Here is a 22,305-nt window from a genome sequence, read left to right as displayed (position 1 = left end):
AACGAGGAGACCAAAGGTTCTCTTCTCACTGAGTTCAAATGCTGCTAAAGGAAAGCCCTGTGCTCATTCGCAGTCTCTTGGCTGACAATATTCCAGCCTGTCAGGTCTTCCTGTGACATATGATGTCCTCAATCAAGCCTTTATGTTGACATGGCTGTACCTGCAAGAGCACATACTACAATCTTTGGTGGGCATTCCCATATACACAGGAGTTCTGCTCGAAGATTCACCAACTACAGTGGAACCTCGGTTGTCAAATGCTTTGGAAGTTGAATGTTTCGGCTTTCGAACGTCGACAACCCGGAAGTGAATGCTTCCGTTTTTGAACGTGCCCCGGAAGTTGAACAGCTTCCGAGGCATGTTTCTCCATTTTTTTCAATGGATTTTGCCAACCAGCAATTGCGCCTCAGTTGTCGAACGTTTTGGAAGTCGAACGGCCTTCTGGAACGAATTACGTTTGACAACCGAGGTTCCACTGTACTTGTTAAAATAGCAGGAGAACCCAGTGCTTTAACTCTGGAATTGTTTTCACTATCCATGTTTGAAGAAGTCAACTGTAGTATTAAATAGAAGGGAGTGATACCTTATTTGTTGACTGCCACATGGAAATTTGAATGTACTTTAAATGAATGGCGTGGATCTGCACATGGTCTTCTGCAAATACAAACTGAAATGGCCAAACTCTTAAGGAACCTTGTCCTGAAATGGACTGAAAAACAAAAAGGGGGAAATCTGCTTCTCTTACCCATAGCCATCCAAAAATCCCTTCCTGACTCTCGTGTTCAGCAGAAGAGCTTTCAGCCACTCGTAATCTCTTGGCCCTTCCAGGAAATGAAGGTACTTGATCTCCTAGGAAACAAGCCGCACATACGCTGGTAGGGGTTGCAGCAGATGAAGCATAAGCGCTGCCAGAGCACAACTAATGAATGGGTAGGCTTGGGCATACTCTGTGCTGGCCAAACAAAATCCAAATTCTGATCCAGACCTCATTCTGAATAATTTATGTAAATGAGGCACGGCCAACCTCCGCTTTTCAGTGAAAGCGGAACAAGAGAGGCAAAACGACAGAAAATGGGAATGCTCTGCAAAAATTGGAGTGCTGATTTAAAAATCCAGAGACAACCCAGATTATTCAGGTTCAACACAAACTAGGTACTGTGTGGCTCTCCGAAGAAGTTCCACTGGCGGAGGAAGGGGGGTGCAGTGGGTGCGGGCTGCCCCGGGTATCATCCCTGAGGGAGGTGACATTGCTGCGCCGCCCCCCTGGGATGCTCCCCCCCCCCCCGCGGCTAGTCCCACCCCTGGGTGCACAGCACAGTCCCACTCCAGGTGCCGGAGCAGCTAGCTCCACCTCTGTGAAGAACTGAGCTGGGCACTTTAGTAACTGGACTGCTGTTCTGCAACATGAAACACACACTGGGACTAGGGTTAAAGGCTCATCTATTGTCAAGCCTAATATCAATAGATACCGGTAGTAAGTGGTCACAGACTGAGGAACCAGTGCTTGGATTTTAATGTGGAGCTTGGAGGGTGGGGGATAAACCTTTCCCCCCTTCACCATTTTTCTCATCTAAATGACCCCTCTCTAAAAACCCCACTAGCTATCCCACATGGGAGAAAACATCTAATATATGCCATAATCTGTGTTACCTTTCCCGTGGGGATCTTCTTGAATCCACGATTTCCCAGAATTGAGACAGAAGACACTAAGGAGTAGGCTGTGAATCCGTAGAAGGACGTTCTTGTTCCCACGTCTTCTTCAAAACCTTTGATCACGGCCCCACTCACCCTGGCCAAAAGTGACCATATAACATTGCAAAGTTAGCCTTGTAGCAGCTTCTCATTACTGGATTTCACAATGTGCTGCTGGGGTGGTTGGTTTTCAATATTTGATACAAAATAAGTGGCTTGGGCAAGTTTCTAGATGAAGGGAGCTCCAAAGGTTAAAGATATCTACCGGTAGGTGATTTCAATTTTCTATAAGCCAGAACAATGAAACTCAATCAGAACCATGACCTTTGCACATATGCACAGGGTTGGTGTATAATGGATACATGGTGTATAATGGATAGAAGACTCCAAATACCCTGGCATGGAATTTATATGTAGACACAAGCAATAAACTATACAGTATGTAAGGTGTGGGAATCCCCCATAACTTTTAATTTTAAAAAAGGTTGTCAATGATGTTGGCTCCGAAGACAGAGAAAAGGTCGTTTTGTGTGCATAGTATTTGGTTTAGGACCATCAGTTTCAGGTTTTTCAAACTACCTGGAAAGGAAACAGCATTGTTTCACCATCAGAAGATTCCCTACCTTTAGATGCCCCAACTATTCCTACATTATACATTGAAAGCACTTTCAAAAGACATTCTTTCGCTCAAAGAATTCTTGATGGAAGTTCACGTCGTGTGTGTGTGTGTGATTTTGGCTTATAACATTTTTTTTTAGTAGATGACCAAGAAGGCTTTGTGGTACTGTTGCAGGATTTCTCCCAGTCAATAACGATAGACACGGGTTCTTTCCAAGGAAGGACAGAATTTATTCACCTGCGCCCCTAGGGGCTGCAGTGGGATCTCTCCCAAAGAGCTGAGCCCCTCCTTGTTCTCCGAGGCTTCATTTTATAGTGACCAGTAAACAATTTCTGCAGGATTACCCATACAGGCAAAAAAGAGGAAGTTTACTCGAGCAGGCAAGAGAAACAGAACTTTTTTAGCTCCCCCCCCCCAATCTTGTCTGCCCCAAACTGCAAGCATGGGCAGGTTTAAAAACAGACACAGACATCAGTTAGCTCATTCCTTGTGACTGACATTCTGCCATAGATTGGCTTTACACAGCACTTTTCTGCCAATCTCCAGGGTGGGGACTGTTAAAGGGAGATAATCTCAACCCTTCGGTACTGAGAGAAGATGTCAGTTTTAATTCTGGCTTTATCCTTCTGGCACTCTCATGGATTATGCTTTCGTTGACTTCTGATATACGCAAACACACATTATGACACATATAGACGCACACACACACACGTTATTGTTTTAACAATGCTGTTAAGCTACCTTAGACTGTTTTTGTTGGCTTGTTTAGGAAGGACTCTTTTAAATAGGTAGACAGGCAGAAGAAGAACACAGGGAATTTGAATGTATGGAAAAATTTGGGGTATAAATTTGAGGCTAGGGGGAGAAATATAGAGGATAGGTGGATGGGAAAATAAATTTAGATTTGGACTAAGATGAATTATGGGTGGAAGACTGTCGATGCTTTTAAGAATAGAAATAGTTGTGAGATAATGAAAAAATGTGTTAGAATGATTTAAGATAATAAATGAAAATTGCTTAATTTGGAGTTAAAAATGGACCCAGTGTGAAGGGGAATCGAGGAAGTCTACAATGTTAATTAAAATGTTAGAATTGATATGTTTTTCTTTATGCTTTTATTCTTGTTTTTTGTTTTTGTGAATTTTTGTAATTTGTGATGTTTGAAAATCAATAAATATTATTTGAAAAAAGAAGAAGAGGAGGAACACAGGGAAGAGCAGTTCCTCTTACCGGAACACGTAATCATGGGAGTCGATCTCCTGGCCCATTTTGGAGTTGTTCAGTATCCCGCCATTCCCTACCACCGCACATCTGATACACCTAGAAGTCTGGCTGCTGTTGCGTGCAAAGAGAATTTGGTGGTACGGTTTAGGGGGAAGCAGGGTGATGACTTGTTTTACCACTGAAAGACAAAAGGCATCCTTATTCAGCATGAAGGGCAGGAAGTTAACACGCACAGCTCTAAACTGGTTGGGGCGTAGGATGGAACTTAAGGCAGAGGAACAGAACAGGATTAGAGCACTTTAAAGTCTGCCAGCTTGTCTTAGGCTTGGCCTCTGAAGCGCTGCCATTTGGGCTTTTCTATGATCACTTTTGTAGACATCGCTTCGTAAAAAGTCCATACCTGCAGACAGCGGAGCAGTTGCTGAATTGTTGCTATCTGTACACAGGGAGGGCATGTCTAGTGCACATTTAGACTCCTTGCTCCCTTCCCTTTCAATGCCCACTACACTTCTTTTAAATAAAAAATAAAAAAATCCTGCAAGCTTTTTGATATACCCAATGTGCAATAGCACAAACTGTGCTGGCTCAGTTTACAAATGGAGGTTCACATAGCTTTCAAATTCTGAAGCATCTCTGTTTTTGGTTTTTAAAAAATATTTACCGTAAGCTGCCTTGAGAATTCTTTAAAAAATAATAATACATGGAAAGGTGGGCTATACATTTTTAAACCAATAAGTGTTTGACCTGGATTACAAAGGAGCATAGAGATACTTTATATGAGGTGCGCATTTATTTTATCTCATGAAGCTCTTAAGTTTATAAAAGAACATTCTTCTGCAGCTTTTCCCAAGCAAAGCATTCCTTATATGGTGATCCCTTATCTAGACAGATAAGGCATTATTTCATTAAGGGCTTAAGAGCATAAGAATGTAGGTTCAAATCACCTCAGACACACCCATGACTTCTGCCCACAGTGGAGGCACTCATACATGTAGCAGACATTTCAAAGATCCCATAGATAACTTAGTTGGTACAGAAGGAGACTCTTAATTTCAGGGTTGTGGGTTCAAGCCCCATGCTGGGCAAAAAGATTCTTGCATTGCAGGGGGCTGGACTAGATCAGCGTTTCCCAACCTTGGGCCGCCAGCTGTTTTTGGACTACAACTCCCATCATCCCTAGCTAGCAAGACCAGTGGTCATAGAATCATAGAATCATAGAGTTGGAAGAGACCACAAGGGCCATCCAGTCCAACCCCCTGCCAAGCAGGAAACACCATCAAAGCATTCTTGACATATGCCTGTCAAGCCTCTGCTTAAAGACCTCCAAAGAAGGAGACTCCACCACACTCCTTGGTAGCAAATTCCACTGCCGAACAGCTCTTACTGTCAGGAAGTTCTTCCTAATGTTTAGGTGGAATCTTCTTTCTTGAAGTTTGAATCCATTGCTCCGTGTCCGCTTCTCTGGAGCAGCAGAAAACAATCTTTCTCCCTCTTCCATATGACATCCTTTCATATATTTGAACATGGCTATCATATCACCCCTTAACCTTCTCTTCTCCAGGCTAAACATACCCAGCTCCCTAAGCCATTCCTCATAAGGCATCGTTTCCAGGCCTTTGACCATTTTGGTTGCCCTCTTCTGGACACGTTCCAGCTTGTCAGTATCCTTCTTGAACTGTGGTGCCCAGAACTGGACACAGTACTCCAGGTGAGGTCTGACCAGAGCAGAATATAGTGGTACTATTACTTCCCTAGATCTAGATGTTATACTCCTATTGATGCAGCCCAGAATTGCATTGGCTTTTTTAGCTGCTGCATCACACTGCTGACTCATGTCAAGTTTGTGGTCTACCAAGACTCCTAGGTCCTTTTCACATGTACTGCTCTCAAGCCAGGTGTCACCCATCCTGTATTTGTGCCTTTCATTTTTTTTGCCCATCAGGAATGATGGAAATTGTAGTCCGAAAACAGCTGGAGGCCCAAGGTTGGGAAACACTGGACTAGATGACCCTCTGGATCCCTTCCAACTCTACTAGCCTATAATTCTATGAGAGCACTAGGGAACCCCACCCCCACCCCTCCTGGCATTCTACCTTAATTTAATTTAATTTAATACTCTTATAGACTGCTTAATCATCATCATTTTTAAGCAGTGTACCTTTAAAAAAAAACCATACAGAAAACGAAACAATAAAAATGTATCCTAAAACCAAACCCTAACTTAACATGCCTGCTGGGACAGGAAAGTCATAAATCATGTGCCTGAAGTTTAGCAAGTACATACGGCATTGCTGAATCCACAGTATTGTCGAGGGCACGCAACGGGTGTGCTCCCGAGGGGGGTGGGGCACAGAGGGTGCCCTCCCAGGAGCGGGATAGCTGCTCAGGTGCACAGAGCGGCTTGCACGCTCTGCAGCCGGGGGCACAGCAAGCCGCCCACGGGGGTGGAGCATAGCTGCCAAGTTATCCCTTTTTTACAGGGATTTTCCCTTATGCTGAATAGGCTTCCTCGCGAGAAAAGGGAAAACTTGGCAGCTATGGGGTGGAGTGAACCAACGATGGCAGGCATTTGTCGTGCAGCCCACTCGCGACTCCCAAGCCTCCCCCAGCCTGCATCCTTAAAGTAGAAGGCTATAGAGTAGGGTTTCCCAAACTTGGGTCTCCAGGGGGAAGGGGGGAAGGCCGCCAGCAAAGCGGCGCAGCTCTGCCCTCTTCACCTGACGGCTCAGGGTAGGCTTGGGAGTTGCAGACAGGCGGCGCGCCAAATGTCACCCCCCTCAGTGATTGCACCCGGGGCTGTCCACCCCCTTCCTCCACCCCTGGCCTAATCACTACCAGCATTCAGCTTAATGTAATGCAATACAGATTCCATTCTATATAACTGAATAATGGTGTGTGCCAAACCGAACTTTTTCTACAGTTTATTACCGCAGTTGGGTAAAAGTTGGCATACATTTTATCTAAAGGAGATCCCTATTATGAGCTTTCTTCACCCTGGTCTTTATCTGGAATGCTTCCCGAAAGACTTCCTGACCTTCTTCTTTAAGTAAAGACATTGGGCCAGATCCTGGGTTCTCCCACCCTCAGGAGGAAATTTTAGCAGGTGCCTGCTCACCTGTCAACCACCTGACTACCAGCTGACAGGCACTGACTTGGAGCTGGGATTGCCTTGGCAAACAGACTTGGTACACTCTGACCTGTGGATCTTTGCTGACAAAGAATTGTTGAAACAGGGCCTTGCCCTGATTTTTACTGGAATTTATTTTTATTTGCCTACTATACTGGGATTGATTCCTATTTGAACTCTTCATCACACAAATAAAACCTTGTGAAGATATATTTGAAATCCATGTTTCATCTGGCCTGAGTTCTTGCAATTTACTGTTTATTTCTAAATCTGGGTTTCTGCAAAAATCCTCAAAATTCTCAAAAATGGTGACTGTTCCTAGATCACATGACAGGGGGACAGGGAGGAGGTTCTCAGCTGGGAAATTTGAAAGAGGGTTGATCTTCTCAATGTGAGCACTTGTTCCAGAAAGAAGAACCCTTGACCCTTGGCTCTTTCTGTCGTCCCCTTCAAAGAGTTACTCACATGAGTAGTTCAGCTCCATGAAGCCATAGGGTGGGCCAAAATGCTCCAGACGCTCCCATTCGCTGCCACTGAAGTGAGTCTTGTCCATGAAAAGAGTGAGGTTGGGCAGGAAGAGATCCTTCAGCCAATCAGACTTGGCAGCCTTGACCCGCAGAGAATCGGGGCAGCTCTTGAAATAATAATTAAAAAAAGGTAAATGAAGCCGGGAGGTGTTTATTTGAGAGACTATATTTAGAGATCCATATTAACTGACACTGACAACAGTAACCACATCCTGTTAGTTACGTTAGCAAAATCCTGTTGGACAATTTCAGTCAAAGGGAGCTGCTATTCTCCGAATGATTTTTGGTTGTGTACACACCATGCTTTGCATGCATGCACACACCCACACCCCGAATCTTGGGTACTGTAGCTCTGTGAGGGCTAAAGTACAACTCCCAGGATTGTGGTGTGTACACAGTCAAAATGAGTTTTAGACCATCTCACTGGGCTGTTAAACCTGTGTGCAGGCCCGTCTTAGCCATAGAGGCTAGTGGCGCGGGGAACCACGGCACCGGGCACTGAAGGGTGCCAGGGAAGAGGTGTGGGGGCCACGGCTCGGTAGGGGCGGCAGCCTGCCTGCTGCCAGGGGGAAGGCAGGAGGAGGTGATCGGCGGCGGAGAGCTGGGCGCGTAGCGATCAGCCCTCCCTCCCTCCACCTGTCCCTCTCCGGCTGGTGTGCGCGCCCCGCCCGGAAGACAGGCGTTATCCCCAGCGGCCGCCCCTCCTCTCAGCGCCACAATTGGTGGCTGGAGTGCTTCTCTAGCCTGCCACCACAACAGCCAGCCAGCTCCCTCAGGGGTCGCCCTGCTGCTTCGTATAAATATATTATTATTATTATTATTATTATTATTATTATTATTACTATTATAGAAGTCTGGACAGGCCAGATAATCCGTTCAGTTCCCCATCTATCTCACTTTGGGATCTTATGGGAGAACTAAGGCAAAGATAAAGAAACACTGCCAAATGCAGGGTGTTATGTATGCATTAATTTATATTCATCATCTCAAAGCAGAACAGGTGTTTAAAACACTGTAGGAACCTAGGAGGAATCCTCATGCCAAAAAAGTTTACAGCCAAGATTAGAAGAGTAGGAAGAGAACAGGTGAGAATGTCACCTAGTAGAATCAGCTTCTACTCTTTTGTTTGGTTACGCCCCAGACCAGGGGTCAGAAACCTTTTTCAGCCATGGGCTGGTGCACCGTCCCTTAGACCATGTGGGGGGGGGGGCTGAACTATATTTTGAAGAAGAAGAAAAATGAACGAATTCCTATGCCCCACAAATAACCCAGAGATGCATCTTAAATAAAAGGACACATTCTACTCATGTAAAAACACGCTGATTCCCGGACGGGCCTTAGATTGCCTACCCCTGCGCCAGACTATAGATAACTGAAATAGCCCAAACCAGGTTTATACTTCGGTATTATTCTGTATGTGTAATAATGAAATGAAAGTATCTTTAGGATATCTAAGACCAGGTCATGTTGTATCAACTCACTGATGCTGGCGTTGAATTGTCCAGGAGATACTGGTCATCAAAGTCCCAATGGGGCTCAGATTTGAAGTCAGATGCTTTAAGCCTTTTCTTGGGGGTCGCTGCAGGAACTGGATGTGTGATAGAGACATTGTGACCTGCGACAACAGAATCAACTAAGCTCTGGCTCTTTTGAGCTACCGGTACATCCATTTCTCTGGAAAATTTCCCCTTGGTGTGGCTTGCAGTGGGTCGTGGTGTGGCATTTTGATTGGATGCCGGTTTTGCACCTCTTTCCTCATCCAGCTTTTGATTGGATGCTGGCGCTTCATATTTAGCCTCAGCTCGTTCATTTCCTTTGTGTTCCGGCTTATTTTTCTCTTCCTTTGGACTGGATGCTGATGTCGCATGCTTCTCACTTTTTTTCTTATACAAGGTGGGTGCTGCAATCATACCCCCAGCAAGGTTTTGACCAGCTGCAGGTGTCATAGTCTTGTGTTTAGCTTGATTCTCATTGGCTGTGGGCCTTAGTTTCTCCACAACTTGCTTTGGATTGGCTGCTATCACACCCCTCTCTCCGGCTTGCTTCTCAGTTGATTCTGATGGGCTGGTGTCCTCCACATGTGTCTCTCGGGTGTCCATGGCATTGCCACCACCTGCCAATCTCCTAACAGCATCTTTCTCCAGTGGGGAGCTTCCTGGGCCAAGTATTACATTGCGAGGCCTTGGTGTCTCCCTGTTGGCAGTCATCACTTCTGGGGTAGCAGGCCGGGTGTCCATTTGTGGCACGCTTCCGGCACGGCGAAAGTAAGGAAACTGGCTGAAAGGTAATTGAGAAAAGAGATAGTTGCAGCAAAAAATAACTATACAAATTATACCACTTGTATGAAGTGTACTAGACGGTTGCTTACACTTGACAATATCATGGAAGCCGTGTTATGGAGGCCCCAGCGAGATTTGAACTCGCGACCCCTTGTTTACAACCTTTAATAAGCCGTTATAATTAATTCTCCCCCAATGCGCTTGTGGACTGTAGATATTTGGATTTGTAGAAAGATGACAGGAAGATTCTATGGATTTAAACAAATAACAACTAAGCCCTCCCTGAGGCTGGGTTTTAACACGTTCAGACAAAAAAAGCCAACTGAATAAATACACTTTGGGCTGTGTACACATTGGCGGCATATACTGCAGTGAGATCATTTCAAATCGCATTTATACAGTGAGTGGGGATTATTTTCTCCTAATGTGCAATACCTGATTTGTTGTCCCCACCCCTGTAGCACCCCCTGCCGAACTTTTGTTCAAAAAAACCTTTGCCTGCGCATGTGCTGTCATCAGTGCATGTGCATTCGCAAAGACTGCACACACCTCAGATTTGCATTTTTAAATCAGACAGAAGCTGCTTTGAGGGGGAAACACATCCAACTGGAGTGTTTCTTGAGAAAGTAAGGATACAGATGGATTGTGGCTGTACTCATCTTCAAACACCAGCAGTGGAAGCACACTGGAGCCAAGGTAAACAGTAGTGGGTGCATAGCCTTGTTAGCATGGCATTATAGGTTTGGTTTTGTGGAAGGCTGTTAACATGCAAGGCGGCTAATTGGTCATGATAGCGATTTAAATTTAAAAGATTTGCATTTCACCCTTCATTAAAAAAAACCAAGTTTCCAGAGAAACATGTTAAAAGTTCGTAATTCAGCAGTTATTGCAACTTGCTACAATACACACATCTCTATGGAGAGCATGGACCTATTACGCCTGCTCCTTACTGTTCCTTTTTGTAACTGGCGCCCCAATAATATGTACTTCACGTGTTGTTGCTTTTTCATGTTATGTTTCTTTTGTTACTGTTGAAAGCCAATGAAACGCACATTTGTTTTAGAAATGAAACACAGCTCCAATAAAACCATAAATGCAGACATAAAGCCAAGAGTGCAAAGATAAACCACAAAATGCCTGGGTAAATAAATTAACTTTTGCCTGGCGCCATAAGGACTGTGACGTGGGTGCCAGCCAAAGGAGTCTCTTTGGGGAGAGCACCCTCTCCCTAGTTGTGACAGCCTGAAGGAGGTTGCACTAGAAGAAGGGCATAACTTTATAGCACAGCAAGATGAATATGAGAGTAGGCAGACACAGGAATACTTGGGTCTCGATCCATGTAGGGCACAAATGAGCAACTTGCAGGCCCCACCATGCCCCGAAGCTGTCCCGTTCTTCCATGCCATCAGGTTCCCTTCCTTCCAGTTCTGTTTCTTCCTTACCCCCACCCCCACCCTTTTAACAGTATTTCCCCCTCTTTCCATGGACTGCTTCCAAACTGGGCATTTACTGTGGAATAACAATGAGCCATCTGCATGTTTTTTTGGCGAACAAATCAAGCTCCTCCCATGTTGTCTGTGTTCATCTTCTTTCTTTTTTCGGAGCTCAGAAATGTAATCTTAAAAAACACAAAACCCTGCCACAGTGGAACAGCTGCAGTTTCCCTAAACAGGATGACCCATGTGGCACAGCAATTCTGGCTTGTTAGGGCTTGTGTAGATTGTTCTAGCCATTTCGTTCTCTACGAGGCATTTTTCCTCTCTGGGAAACATTCCCATTTCAAATGACATTGCATTCCCCCCCCTTCTTCTTCTTATCAGCTAGTTTTCTCCCATGCCATCCACAATTGCAGCCAGATGATGAAATAAGGATCTAGAGTCATTGTGTTTTAATATTCTGTCGGAAGCCGCCCAGAGCGGCTGGGGAAACTCAGCCAGATGGGTGGGGTATAAATAATAAAAATAATTTATTTTATATTATATTATTATTAGAAGATTCCACCTAAACATTAGGAAGAACTTCCTGACAGTAAGAGCTGTTCGGCAGTGGAATTTGCTGCCAAGGAATGTGGTGGAGTCTCCTTCTTTGGAGGTCTTTAAGCGGAGGCTTGACAGCCATCTGTCAGGAATGCTTTGATGGTGTTTCTGCTTGGCAGGGGGTTGGACTGGATGGCCAATGTGGTCTCTTCCAACTCTATGATTCTATTATTATTATTATTATTATTATTATTATTGAAGGGCAGCATGGTGGGAGCTGGGAGTCTGGCTCCCATGAAATTAGTCAACCTTCCCTCACAACACACACACACACACACACACACACACACACACACACACGTGTGGCCCTTAACAGATCACTCCCAAGGGAATACAGCCCTTGAGAAGACGAAAAAGTTGTTATGCCTAGTTTAAAGGTTCTAGGTAAATAATAGCACTTGGACTCTGCTCAGAAACAACCGGGCAACCAGCACAGATCTTTTTAACCTGTGCGACAAGATGTGATCTGAACAAGCTGGGACACATCAACATTTTGGCAAATGTATCCTGCCCTAACGGAAGCTTCTGAAGTGTTTTCAAAGGAAGTTCCGAATACAACTCATGGCAGGAATGCAACCATGACAATATGCTGTTATTTACCAGGCTTCCTGGAAAAAACAACAACCCATATTCTGCGTATGAACGCAACATGACTGCAGCACAACTTGTTTAATGCATTAAGAAAGAGTATGGGGTTAAAGGAATAATTATTTGGGGAAAGGACTTGCTGCAAAGTAGTAATATCACTTCACTGCTCTCGGCTCTTTGTGTCCTGCTAATGCAGAGCTTTCCAAACTTTTTGTTGTGCTGGCACAAATGTGCAAAGCGGCAGCTAGCCAGAAGATAATCCATCATAGCACATTGCCAGAGGATTTTAAAAAAAAAGGAAGTAAAATTCTATCCCCAAACAAAATAATGCTTCTGTGCATCAATAATCTCCCAGTTGCTGGGGCTCTGAATAAGAGCCAGGGCACACGATGTGCCCATGTCATTCAGCAAAGCATTAGAGAAATACTGCAGGTCTTTGGCCCCTTCATGGATCAATGCCTTGTCGTGGCGAAGGGGCTTGAATAACTCAGAGAAGCTATGAGCTATGCCATGCAGGGCCACCCAAGATGGACAGGTCATAGTGGAGAGTTTTGACTAAACGTGATCCACCTGGAGAAGGAACTGGCAAGCCACTCCAGTATCCCTGCCAAGAAAACTCCATGGACAAAGACAACAGGCATATAAAAGTTATGACGCTGGAAGATGAGCCCCTCAGGTCGGAAGGCGTCCAACATGCTACTGAGGAAGAGCGGAGGACAAGTACAAGTAGATTCAGAGCTGATGAAGCGGCTGGGCCAAAGCCGAAAGGACGCTCAGTTGCGGATATGCCTGGAAGCGAAAGGAAAGTCCGATGCTGTAAAGAAAAATATTGCATAGGAACCTGGAATGTAAGAACCATGAGTGGAGGTAAGCTGGATGTGGTCAAAAATGAGATGACAAGAATAAATATCGACATCCTGGGCATCAGTGAACTAAAATGGAAGGGAATGGGCGAATTCAGTTCGGATGACTATCATATCTACTACTGTGGGCAAGAATCCTGTAGCAGAAATGGAGTGGCCCTCATAGTCAACAAAAGAGTGGCAAAAGCTGTAATGGGATGCAATCTCAAAAATGACAGAATGATCTCGATACGAATCCAAGGCAGACCTTTTAACATCACAGTAATCCAAGTTTATGCACCAACTACCGGTGCTGAAGAAAGTGAAATTGACCAATTCTATGAAGACCTACAACACCTTCTAGAAATGACACCAAAGAAGGATGTTCTTCTCATTACAGGGGACTGGAATGCTAAAGTAGGGAATCAAGAGATAAAAGGAACAACTGGCAAGTTTGGCCTTGGAGTTCAAAATGAAGCAGGGCAAAGGCTAATAGAGTTCTGTCAAGAGAACAAGCTGGTCATCACAAACACTCTATTCCAACAACACAAGAGACGACTCTACACATGGATATCACCAAATGGACAGCATCGAAATCAGATTGATTATATTCTCTGCAGCCAAAGATGGAGAAGCTCCATACAGTCAGCAAAAACAAGACCTGGAGCTGACTGTAACTCAGATCATCAGCTTCTTATAGCAAAATTCCAGCTTAAACTGAAGAAAGTAGGAAAAACCACTGGGCCAGTAAGATACAATCTGAATCAAATCCCTTATGAATACACAGTGGAAGTGAGGAACAGGTTTAAGGATTTAGATTTGGTGGACAGAGTGCCTGAAGAACTATGGATGGAGGCTCGTAACATTATACAGGAGGCAGCAATGAAAACCATCCCAAGGAAAAGGAAATGCAAGAAAGCAAAATGGCTGTCCAACGAGGCCTTACAAATAGCGGAGGAGAGGAGGCAAGCAAAATGCAAGGGAGATAGGGAAAGATACAGGAAACTGAATGCAGATTTCCAAAAAACAGCAAGGAGAGACAAGAGGGTCTTCTTAAATGAGCAATGCAAAGAAATAGAGGAAAACAATAGAATGGGGAAAACCAGAGATCTGTTCAAGAAAATTGGAGATATGAAAGGAACATTTCGTACAAAGATTACCATAATCAAGGACAAAAGTGGTAAGGACCTAACAGAAGCAGAAGACATCAAGAAGAGGTGGCAAGAATACACAGAGGAATTATACCAGAAAGATACGGAGGTCTCGTACACCTCAGGTAGTGTGGTTGCTGACCTTGAGCCAGACATCTTGGAGAGTGAAGTCAAATGGGCCTTAGAAAGCATTGCTAATAACAAGGCCAGTGGAAGTGATGATATTCCAGCTGAACTGTTTAAAATTTTAAAAGATGATGCTGTTAAGGTGCTACACCCAATATGCCAGCAAGTTTGGAAAACTCAGCAATGGCCAGAGGATTGGAGAAGATCAGTCTACATCCCAATTCCAAAGAAGGGCAGTGCCAAAGAATGCTGCAACTACCGCACAATTGCGCTCATTTCACACGCTAGCAAGGTTATGCTTAAAATTCTACAAGGCAGGCTTAGGCAGTATGTGGACCGAGAACTCCCAGAAGTGCAAGCTGGATTTCGAAAGGGCAGAGGAACCAGAGACCAAATAGCAAACATGCGCTGGATTATGGAGAAAGCTAGAGAGTTCCAGAAAAACGTCTACTTCTGCTTCATTGACTATGCAAAAGCCTTTGACTGTGTCGACCACAGCAAACTATGGCAAGTTCTTAAAGAAATGGGAGTGCCTGATCACCTCATCTGTCTCCTGAGAAATCTCTATGTGGGACAAGAAGCTACAGTTAGAACTGGATATGGAACAACTGATTGGTTCAAAATTGGGAAAGGAGTACGACAAGGTTGTATATTGTCTCCCTGCTTATTTAACTTATATGCAGAATTCATCATGCGAAAGGCTGGACTAGATGAATCCCAAGCCGGAATTAAGATTGCTGGAAGAAATATCAACAACCTCAGATATGCAGATGACACAACCTTGATGGCAGAAAGCGAGGAGGAATTAAAGAACCTTTTAATGAGGGTGAAAGAGGAGAGCGCAAAATATGGTCTGAAGCTCAACATCAAAAAAACCAAGATCATGGCCACTGGTCCCATCACCTCCTGGCAAATAGAAGGGGAAGAAATGGAGGCAGTGAGAGATTTTACTTTCTTGGGCTCCTTGATCACTGCAGATGGTGACAGCAGTCACGAAATTAAAAGACGCCTGCTTCTTGGGAGAAAAGCAATGACAAACCTAGACAGCATCTTAAAAAGCAGAGACATCACCTTGCCGACAAAGGTCCGTATAGTTAAAGCTATGGTTTTCCCAGTAGTGATGTATGGAAGTGAGAGTTGGACCATAAAGAAGGCTGATCGCCGAAGAATTGATGCTTTTGAATTATGGTGCTGGAGGAGACTCTTGAGAGTCCCATGGACTGCAAGAAGATCAAACCTATCCATTCTTAAGGAAATCAGCCCTGAGTGCTCCCTGGAAGGACGGATCGTGAAGCTGAGGCTCCAATACTTTGGCCACCTCATGAGAAGAGAAGAATCCTTGGAAAAGACCCTGATGTTGGGAAAGATTGAGGGCACTAGGAGAAGGGGACGACAGAGGACAAGATGGTTGGACAGTGTTCTCGAAGCTACGAACATGAGTTTGACCAAACTGCGGGAGGCAGTGCAAGACAGGAGTGCCTGGCGTGCTATGGTCCATGGGGTCACGAAGAGTCGGACACGACTAAACGACTAAACAACAACAACAAGCAGGTCTTTGGTTAACGGGGCTGTGGTGCTGGCTTATTGGGAAACTTTCTGCCACTGAGAATTACTAAACTCCCACGGAACTGCAATCCTATGGGCATTTGTCACATATCTGTATCTCCATGACATCTCTGTAAGGACAAGGCCTTGATGACATCATAAGACTTCAATGTTGTTGCAGTTCGGGAAAAGCCACCCATGGCAGATTTTGTTTTTCGTTTGAGAAGGTTGGGAGAAAGAGGAGCAGAGATTTAACAGAACTGTTTGATAGAACCTGATGTTGAGAACAGGCACCCTCTACCATGTCACCTTGCCCCCCTACAGCTACAAGGAAGACTGTTTTGAGATTGACTGCCGGATCCCCAGCTTCAGTCGTGTCTTCTCTCTTGAAGCTCAAGAATTCGTTTTTGTTATTTCTTTCATTTTGTGGAGAGTATAAAGTGTCCTTAATGTTAAAGCACCCCAACTCCCTTCCCAAAAAATTATGTAAGCAATTGAAGAACGCTCCTGCATCACAGTGGTTGCCAGCACTGTTCACCCCAAGGACTTTCTCTACCCGGTGGCACAATTTGGAGTATATAAATAGCAAGTGGTGCCACTTGCTATGGCTTCTTCGTGGGGCTGCAACATGCCACCTGGCCCTGAATAACCCTTTCTAGGGAAGTGACCATTAAGCTTCCTTCCACACGAATGTTCGGAGGAGACTGGAGCTCTAAGTCGAAACAGGGATCCCTTCTAAACAACACGCTATTCTAATAACTTCTAGACTACAAGGACCAGCAGGACCAGCACAGGAGAGAGAACTATTAGCATGCCCCAAAACAACAATGGTAACTTTACCCATCACAGGACGTACTGCTCGAGCAACCCTTGATTTATATACAGGCCTTGCCTTTCCGCGTTATCTTCCGCCTCTTTTCAATAAACTTTAAAGGTTACCCTGTCTTTTGATATGTTCAACACAAGGTCTAAGCTCATGCACAACTCTGACCCTAAATTAAATCTCGGACACGCCTGAGTAAATGCAATTGTATGCACAGCCCTTCTGCAAACAGATCGAGCACCAGATGGCTGCCAAGTCCAGCAGCCTTAAAGTCGGGATAGCATTGTAAATAATTGTAGGTAATACGCCAGACTCCACCGCCTTAAAGAATCAACGGCTGAAAATCTTCAAGGGTGCCCAAAATCCAAGAATTAGCCAATGCCCTAAATATCATTTCCTGGAATCTGGCCGGTTGCTCTAGATGTTTATCACAATCTACAGATATTCCATTCTATCGCCAAAACTTTAACATCATCGCCCTTCAAGAGACTTGGGTGGCAGAAACTGTGCATCTTGATTGCTCAATGTAAAGAGCTGCCCTCCCTAGACCAACTAGCAATGGCCTTACTTATATTATGGGGAAGATGTAAAGTGTTACTTATAAATGTCTATATTCCTCCAACTAGCTTAAATATTGACATTGATAGCAAGTGGAAAAGATTAGAAACCTTTGTTAAGTTGCTGATTTCAGATTATCCGGGGGCAAAGGCCCGCTGGTGGGTGATCTAAACACAAGGCTAGGGCCAGTTCTGGAAGACTCCTATGGAAGAGTCCCTTCCGCACAGAGCTTTGTGCCTGCCCATTAGGGGAAATAGGAAGCTCCAAACATATATATTTTTATATGTCCTTTTTATGCTGAGATTCGTAGAGAAACCATCGACCCTTTGCTGAAGAGGCTCGCCGATCTACCAGAAAAGCCTAAACTTAATTCGCTCCTCTTAGGCAAAGATCACAAGACGACCTGGCTGGTAGCCAGATTCTGTGCCCAGATCTGTAGGCACCGATCGTCCCCTAGAATAAAATAGCTTACTAGGGAAAAGCTGAAGTCCCCTTTTGGGGTGCCTTAGGATCAATTTTTATGGTAGTCCAAATCTCAGCCATACAGATGTTGTATATATCTCAATTTTAACTCATGAGCTATTGTTGCAATCTACTCTTAATTATATATTTTATCTTCATGAATGCTGTCCCTATTGTGTTATGCAAGCTGGTCTTTGACCGTAATAAATTTTTATTATCATTATAATTGTAGGAATGCAATTAAAAGGAGGAATGGCTTGTACTGTAAAGTTACAAGCTTGAACCCTCTCTGCAAAGAATGATTTATTGATTTAAACTGTGCTGGACATCTGGTAATGATTAAAGCTTTAGGTTGAAAGTACAGTTTTGAAACAACAATAGGGTTGCCAGTTAATTATCAGTTGATCACCTGTCACTTGACCCAGTGGCGGAACTTCATGCTCCGGCACCGGGGGTGTGGCTGCTGGTGCCCGTTCTGGGGGCGTGATGCGCCTCCCGGAGGGGTGTGACACATGTTCCGGGGGCGGGGCGGGCATTTTGGGGGCGGGCGCCCGTGATGGCGCCCCTTGGAGCCCGCCGCTCGGGGCGGCCCACCCCTACCGCCCCAATCTTCCTATGCCCCTGACTTGACCACAGTCAACTATCGCATGAAACCAAGAAAGCCACCCCCCCCACCTTATGGGACCTTTCAGCCCCCCCCCCACCTTATGGGACCATGTTAGCAAAAGCATGTGAGAATTGCAGTACTTACCCTTTAGCTCTGTGGCTCCTAAAGCGGCTGGTACTGCCCCCTGGAGGGCAATGGGATTACCCAGGGGGCACTAGGAGGCGAGAGGGCAGCAGGGAATGGGACAGAGGTGGGCCCCTCCAAGCGCTTTGATCGCTTATTTACAATTGACCAGGCTAAACACCTTCCTCCCTTCATATTTAAAGTTTTACTGCTCTTATCCCTTTCAAGGCTGTTTCCTTTGGTCACGTTTGCATTTACAATTCTGAGTTGTCAGAAGTTACAAGATGGCTGCCAATTATTGGCAATAGCTGTTGATTTTCTTCTAAATTAGTTACTGTGCATCTGTGGTAGGTGAAGGTTGGTGCATGTTTGTCCTCGTTGCCCATCTGCTGGCAGGTGAATACATCTTTCCTGTTCAAACAGGCTTTGGGGGACTGACTGATTTTAATGAAAGTGATGGTGCTGTTCTGATTTTATTGTAATTATTTGTATGGTTTTTCATAGATTTTAGATATGTATACAGTTTTAGTCTATCAGTGTTCATTTTTTTTAAAAAAAATGATGGGTTCCCCTCTATGTATTTAGTGGTTCCACTTTTTATCTGTAAGCCACCATGAGTCCCATCAGGGGAAAAAGGCAGGATGTAAATCAATGTAATAATCAAGGCCAGCATGACCCATGGTCACAAATGATGGGATTTGTACTCCCAAACATCTGGAGAGCTGGAGAGCCCCAGGTCAGGGGGCCTAGGACTGCCCATACTATTTTGCTTGCAGCAAAAAAAAACCACACAAAAACAGAGGCTACCCCTCCTACACACCCAGGTCAAAAAATATTTTAGAATTCAGTTTCATTCTTTCAATAAACTGTTAAATAATTTGATTTGCAAATGATGCTTAGGCAATTGTTTCAACAGAGAAAGCATTTCCTCTTTCCAGGTGGAATGGTTTCCCCTTTCTCTCCCTGCACAGTGTTCTTCAGGTTCTCCCAACCTTCCAGAGCAGAGTTGGGGGAGGAGAGAGGGAGAAAGCCCCATTGCGCTGAAAGAAGCCCTTGAGCTGGCTTCCACTAGCAGAAAAGGTTATTTACTAGTTAATAACCAGTGCTTTTCCCCTGGGGGAATGCAGGGGTACACATACCCCTAAACATTTTGTGAATCTTTGTACTTTTGTCCGTTTACTGTATTTATTTTCCCCTGATTTGAACTATAAAATGGTGATTTTCTTGAGTCAAAATGAGAGTACCCCTAAACATTTGTTATTATAACAAGACTAATTTTATTATTTATACGCAGCCCATCTGACTGAGTCACTCTAGGCAGCTCCCAACAAAATATTAAAAGCACAATAAAACCTCAAACATTGAACACTCCCCTCTAAAGGGCTGCCTTCAGATGTCTCCTAAAAGTCATATAGTTGAATCCAGCTCTGTGTTATGTAAATAGATATATAATTTATCATTACTATTCAATGTTTATTTATATCACACCTTTTCACTTGACAGGGACTCAAGGCAGCTTACAAATAAAATAAGAACAGCTAAAAACATACCGGTAGAAGAAAAATCAACCATTAAAAAACAAGTCGAATTAAAACGATATAAATATATAAAATATTGATTAAAAACATACATATATAATTACAATAAAAACAGCACTATCTAATTTATGTTAAAAAGAGGACAGTGGAAGCACTAAGGGAGTATTTGGTAGAAACTGAGCTGCAGTGGAATGGAAACAGTGCTGATTGCGATGAATATGGATCGGAATGGAAACTGCTGCCTTCCTACATCCCTAGTTCTGTCCTTCCGTTATAGGCAGATGCAAGAAGTGTCAGCAGTGTTCTAGAACATTGTGCTGCTTCCTTTCTATCCCTTCAATCAAGGGGAACGGAGAGGAAGGAACCCCAGGAAATGGAACATAAAAACTGCACGCCTCAAATAATAGTAGCATGCACTTCTTGGCAGCATTGAGGGCTGCAACCACCACCAGGCAGCCAGCATTTTTTGTTTTCACGTGATAGCAGTAGGAGGCTTCAATTATCTTCAGCCACCCATCACAAATGGGTTAACTATGGGAAAGCTAAAGGGCGTTTCCAAGTGAGAGCTAAAAGGGCTTTATTGCAGCCAGTATGTACCCTTTTTTGTATTTCTCACCCTGTTTTTTTAAGCATGGGTGTGCAACATAAGATTAATCCCAAGCGCCTGAAAAAATTAAGGTGCACAGCTATTTTTTCCCACTTACTATTAGTTACAGCAAAAATAGTTTGCTTTAAATTTTTAGATACCTCACGTTTACTGCATATCCTTAATTCTTATCGGGGGGACGGGGACAGGCGACTCTTGTCATTTAACTCAATGGATTAGTAGTTGATTTTCCATTATATGTGGAGCTCTTATGTCCGCATAAATTCACTATAAATCTCCCCCTTCTGGACATTATTTCAGGAATCTAGTCATTATAAGTGAGTTGATGTGTTTCAGTTTACAAACAGCTGTTCTTATTCAACCTGTGTGTGATGCTAGGTGAGCCTTTTATAGATACAGACACAGATTAGGTGAAAGGGATATCAAAGTTGCTGTTGGTTATGATGAAGCCAACACTTCTGATTTAATTTATTTGAAGCCCTACCTGGAAATGCGGCAGTCAAGACTCCGCAAGGATGGCTGGCTATGGCCCTGCAGATAAAAGTGAGCCACTGACAGAGAAAATTATCTTAACTTTTATTACACAATAGTTTTACGTGTCCATAAGAGAGATTACAGTATATGGGTAGGTACGATACACTATGCATTTCAGTATAGAATAAGGAAAGACCAGCTAAGCTTATCAGAGGAAGCAACACATAAGGTTCATCTGAAAAGGAGACGGATCTCCTCTTACCTGTATGGATATTTTTCAGTAAAGCCAATGTAGGCAGCAAAAGAGAAAACAAGGAACAAGAAGCCTATGAGAAGCAGCCTGGTTCCCCTAGGACACCACCTTCTGATTGATCCCATGGTTTCACACTAGACATCCTAGGAAGTCTCTGCCTTCTTTGCCACAGGTGCTTTGCAGAATGACAAAAGCTACAGAACTGCTCCTCCGATATCCCGTGAACAGGGCAGGCAAGGCACACACTCCATTCAGGTGCTCAAGGGCAGCTCAGCCTCATTCCTCTGCCAAAAGGGCAGAGAAGGGTTACTTCCTCATGTCTTTCTTAGTGCTCTTGTGGTCAGAATTTGCAAGCAGAGGAACACCCACAAGTCAAACAGGTGGGTTTCACACATTTGCTTAGCCCCATAAACAGTGCTCTTTGATTACCATCTTGAAAAAGGCTTGTTTGCTGCAGGTAAATATTACCTGAACAGATAGAATGTGTTTAGAGGGGAGCAGATGGCGAAAGGAACAGGACTCTGTTCCCTTTAAAAAATTAAAGAGAAGAGGACATTTAGGCAGGTGTGGCTTTATCGTATCCCTGCAAAACAAGCTGCACCTGCCGAAGTTCCCTCTCTGAAACAGCTACCTGAAGACAACACAGGCATTCTGTCTTCTTTTCCTGTTAGTTTACCTCTCTGTCTCTCTGTGTGTAGGAAGAAGTAGTTGTGTTCACAAGGAAGGGAAACTAAGGATATACAGTGGTACCTTGGACTACAAACACTTCAGGTTACAGACTCCGCTAACCCAGAAATAGTACCTCGGGTTAAGAACTTTGCTTCAGGGTGAGAACAGAAATCGTGCGGTGGTGGTGCGGCAGCAGCGGGAGGCCCCATTAGCTAAAGTGGTACCTCTGGTTAAGAACAGTTTCAGGTTAAGAACGGACCTCTGGAAAGAATTAAGTTCTTAACCAGAGGTACCACTGTAATCCTGCACTCAGTTACTTGGCAGTAAGCCCCATTGAACTCAGTGGGACTTCCTTCTCTAATCAACATGCATAGATTTGGGCTGCATCAGATCTAAGGTGTAACACTTTTGGAGGGTTTGTAAAGAAATGTGCAT

At 44.2% G+C, this 22,305-nt stretch overlaps 1 protein-coding gene across 1 annotated transcript in view; it reads right to left on the bottom strand.

Moving 5' to 3' along the window:
- Positions 1-21,799, bottom strand: part of ST6GALNAC1 (ST6 N-acetylgalactosaminide alpha-2,6-sialyltransferase 1) — a 33,103-nt gene extending 11,304 nt beyond the window's left edge. The window contains exons 1-6 of the mRNA XM_035104556.2: positions 21,211-21,799; positions 8,671-9,466; positions 7,128-7,296; positions 3,542-3,713; positions 1,651-1,789; positions 746-849 (exon numbers count right to left, since the gene is read on the bottom strand). Coding sequence (XP_034960447.1) covers positions 746-849; positions 1,651-1,789; positions 3,542-3,713; positions 7,128-7,296; positions 8,671-9,466; positions 21,211-21,326 — 1,496 coding nt within the window. The 5' untranslated portion in view covers positions 21,327-21,799. The remainder of the gene's footprint in view (positions 1-745; positions 850-1,650; positions 1,790-3,541; positions 3,714-7,127; positions 7,297-8,670; positions 9,467-21,210) is intronic.
- Positions 21,800-22,305: the final 506 nt, after the last annotated feature.

The sequence above is a fragment of the Zootoca vivipara genome, chromosome 2 (assembly GCF_963506605.1).
Source record: "Zootoca vivipara chromosome 2, rZooViv1.1, whole genome shotgun sequence".
In the NCBI taxonomy this organism is placed as follows: domain Eukaryota; kingdom Metazoa; phylum Chordata; class Lepidosauria; order Squamata; family Lacertidae; genus Zootoca; species Zootoca vivipara.
The sequence above is the reverse complement of the archived record's forward strand: the minus strand, read 5'-3'. Positions and strand labels throughout refer to the sequence as shown.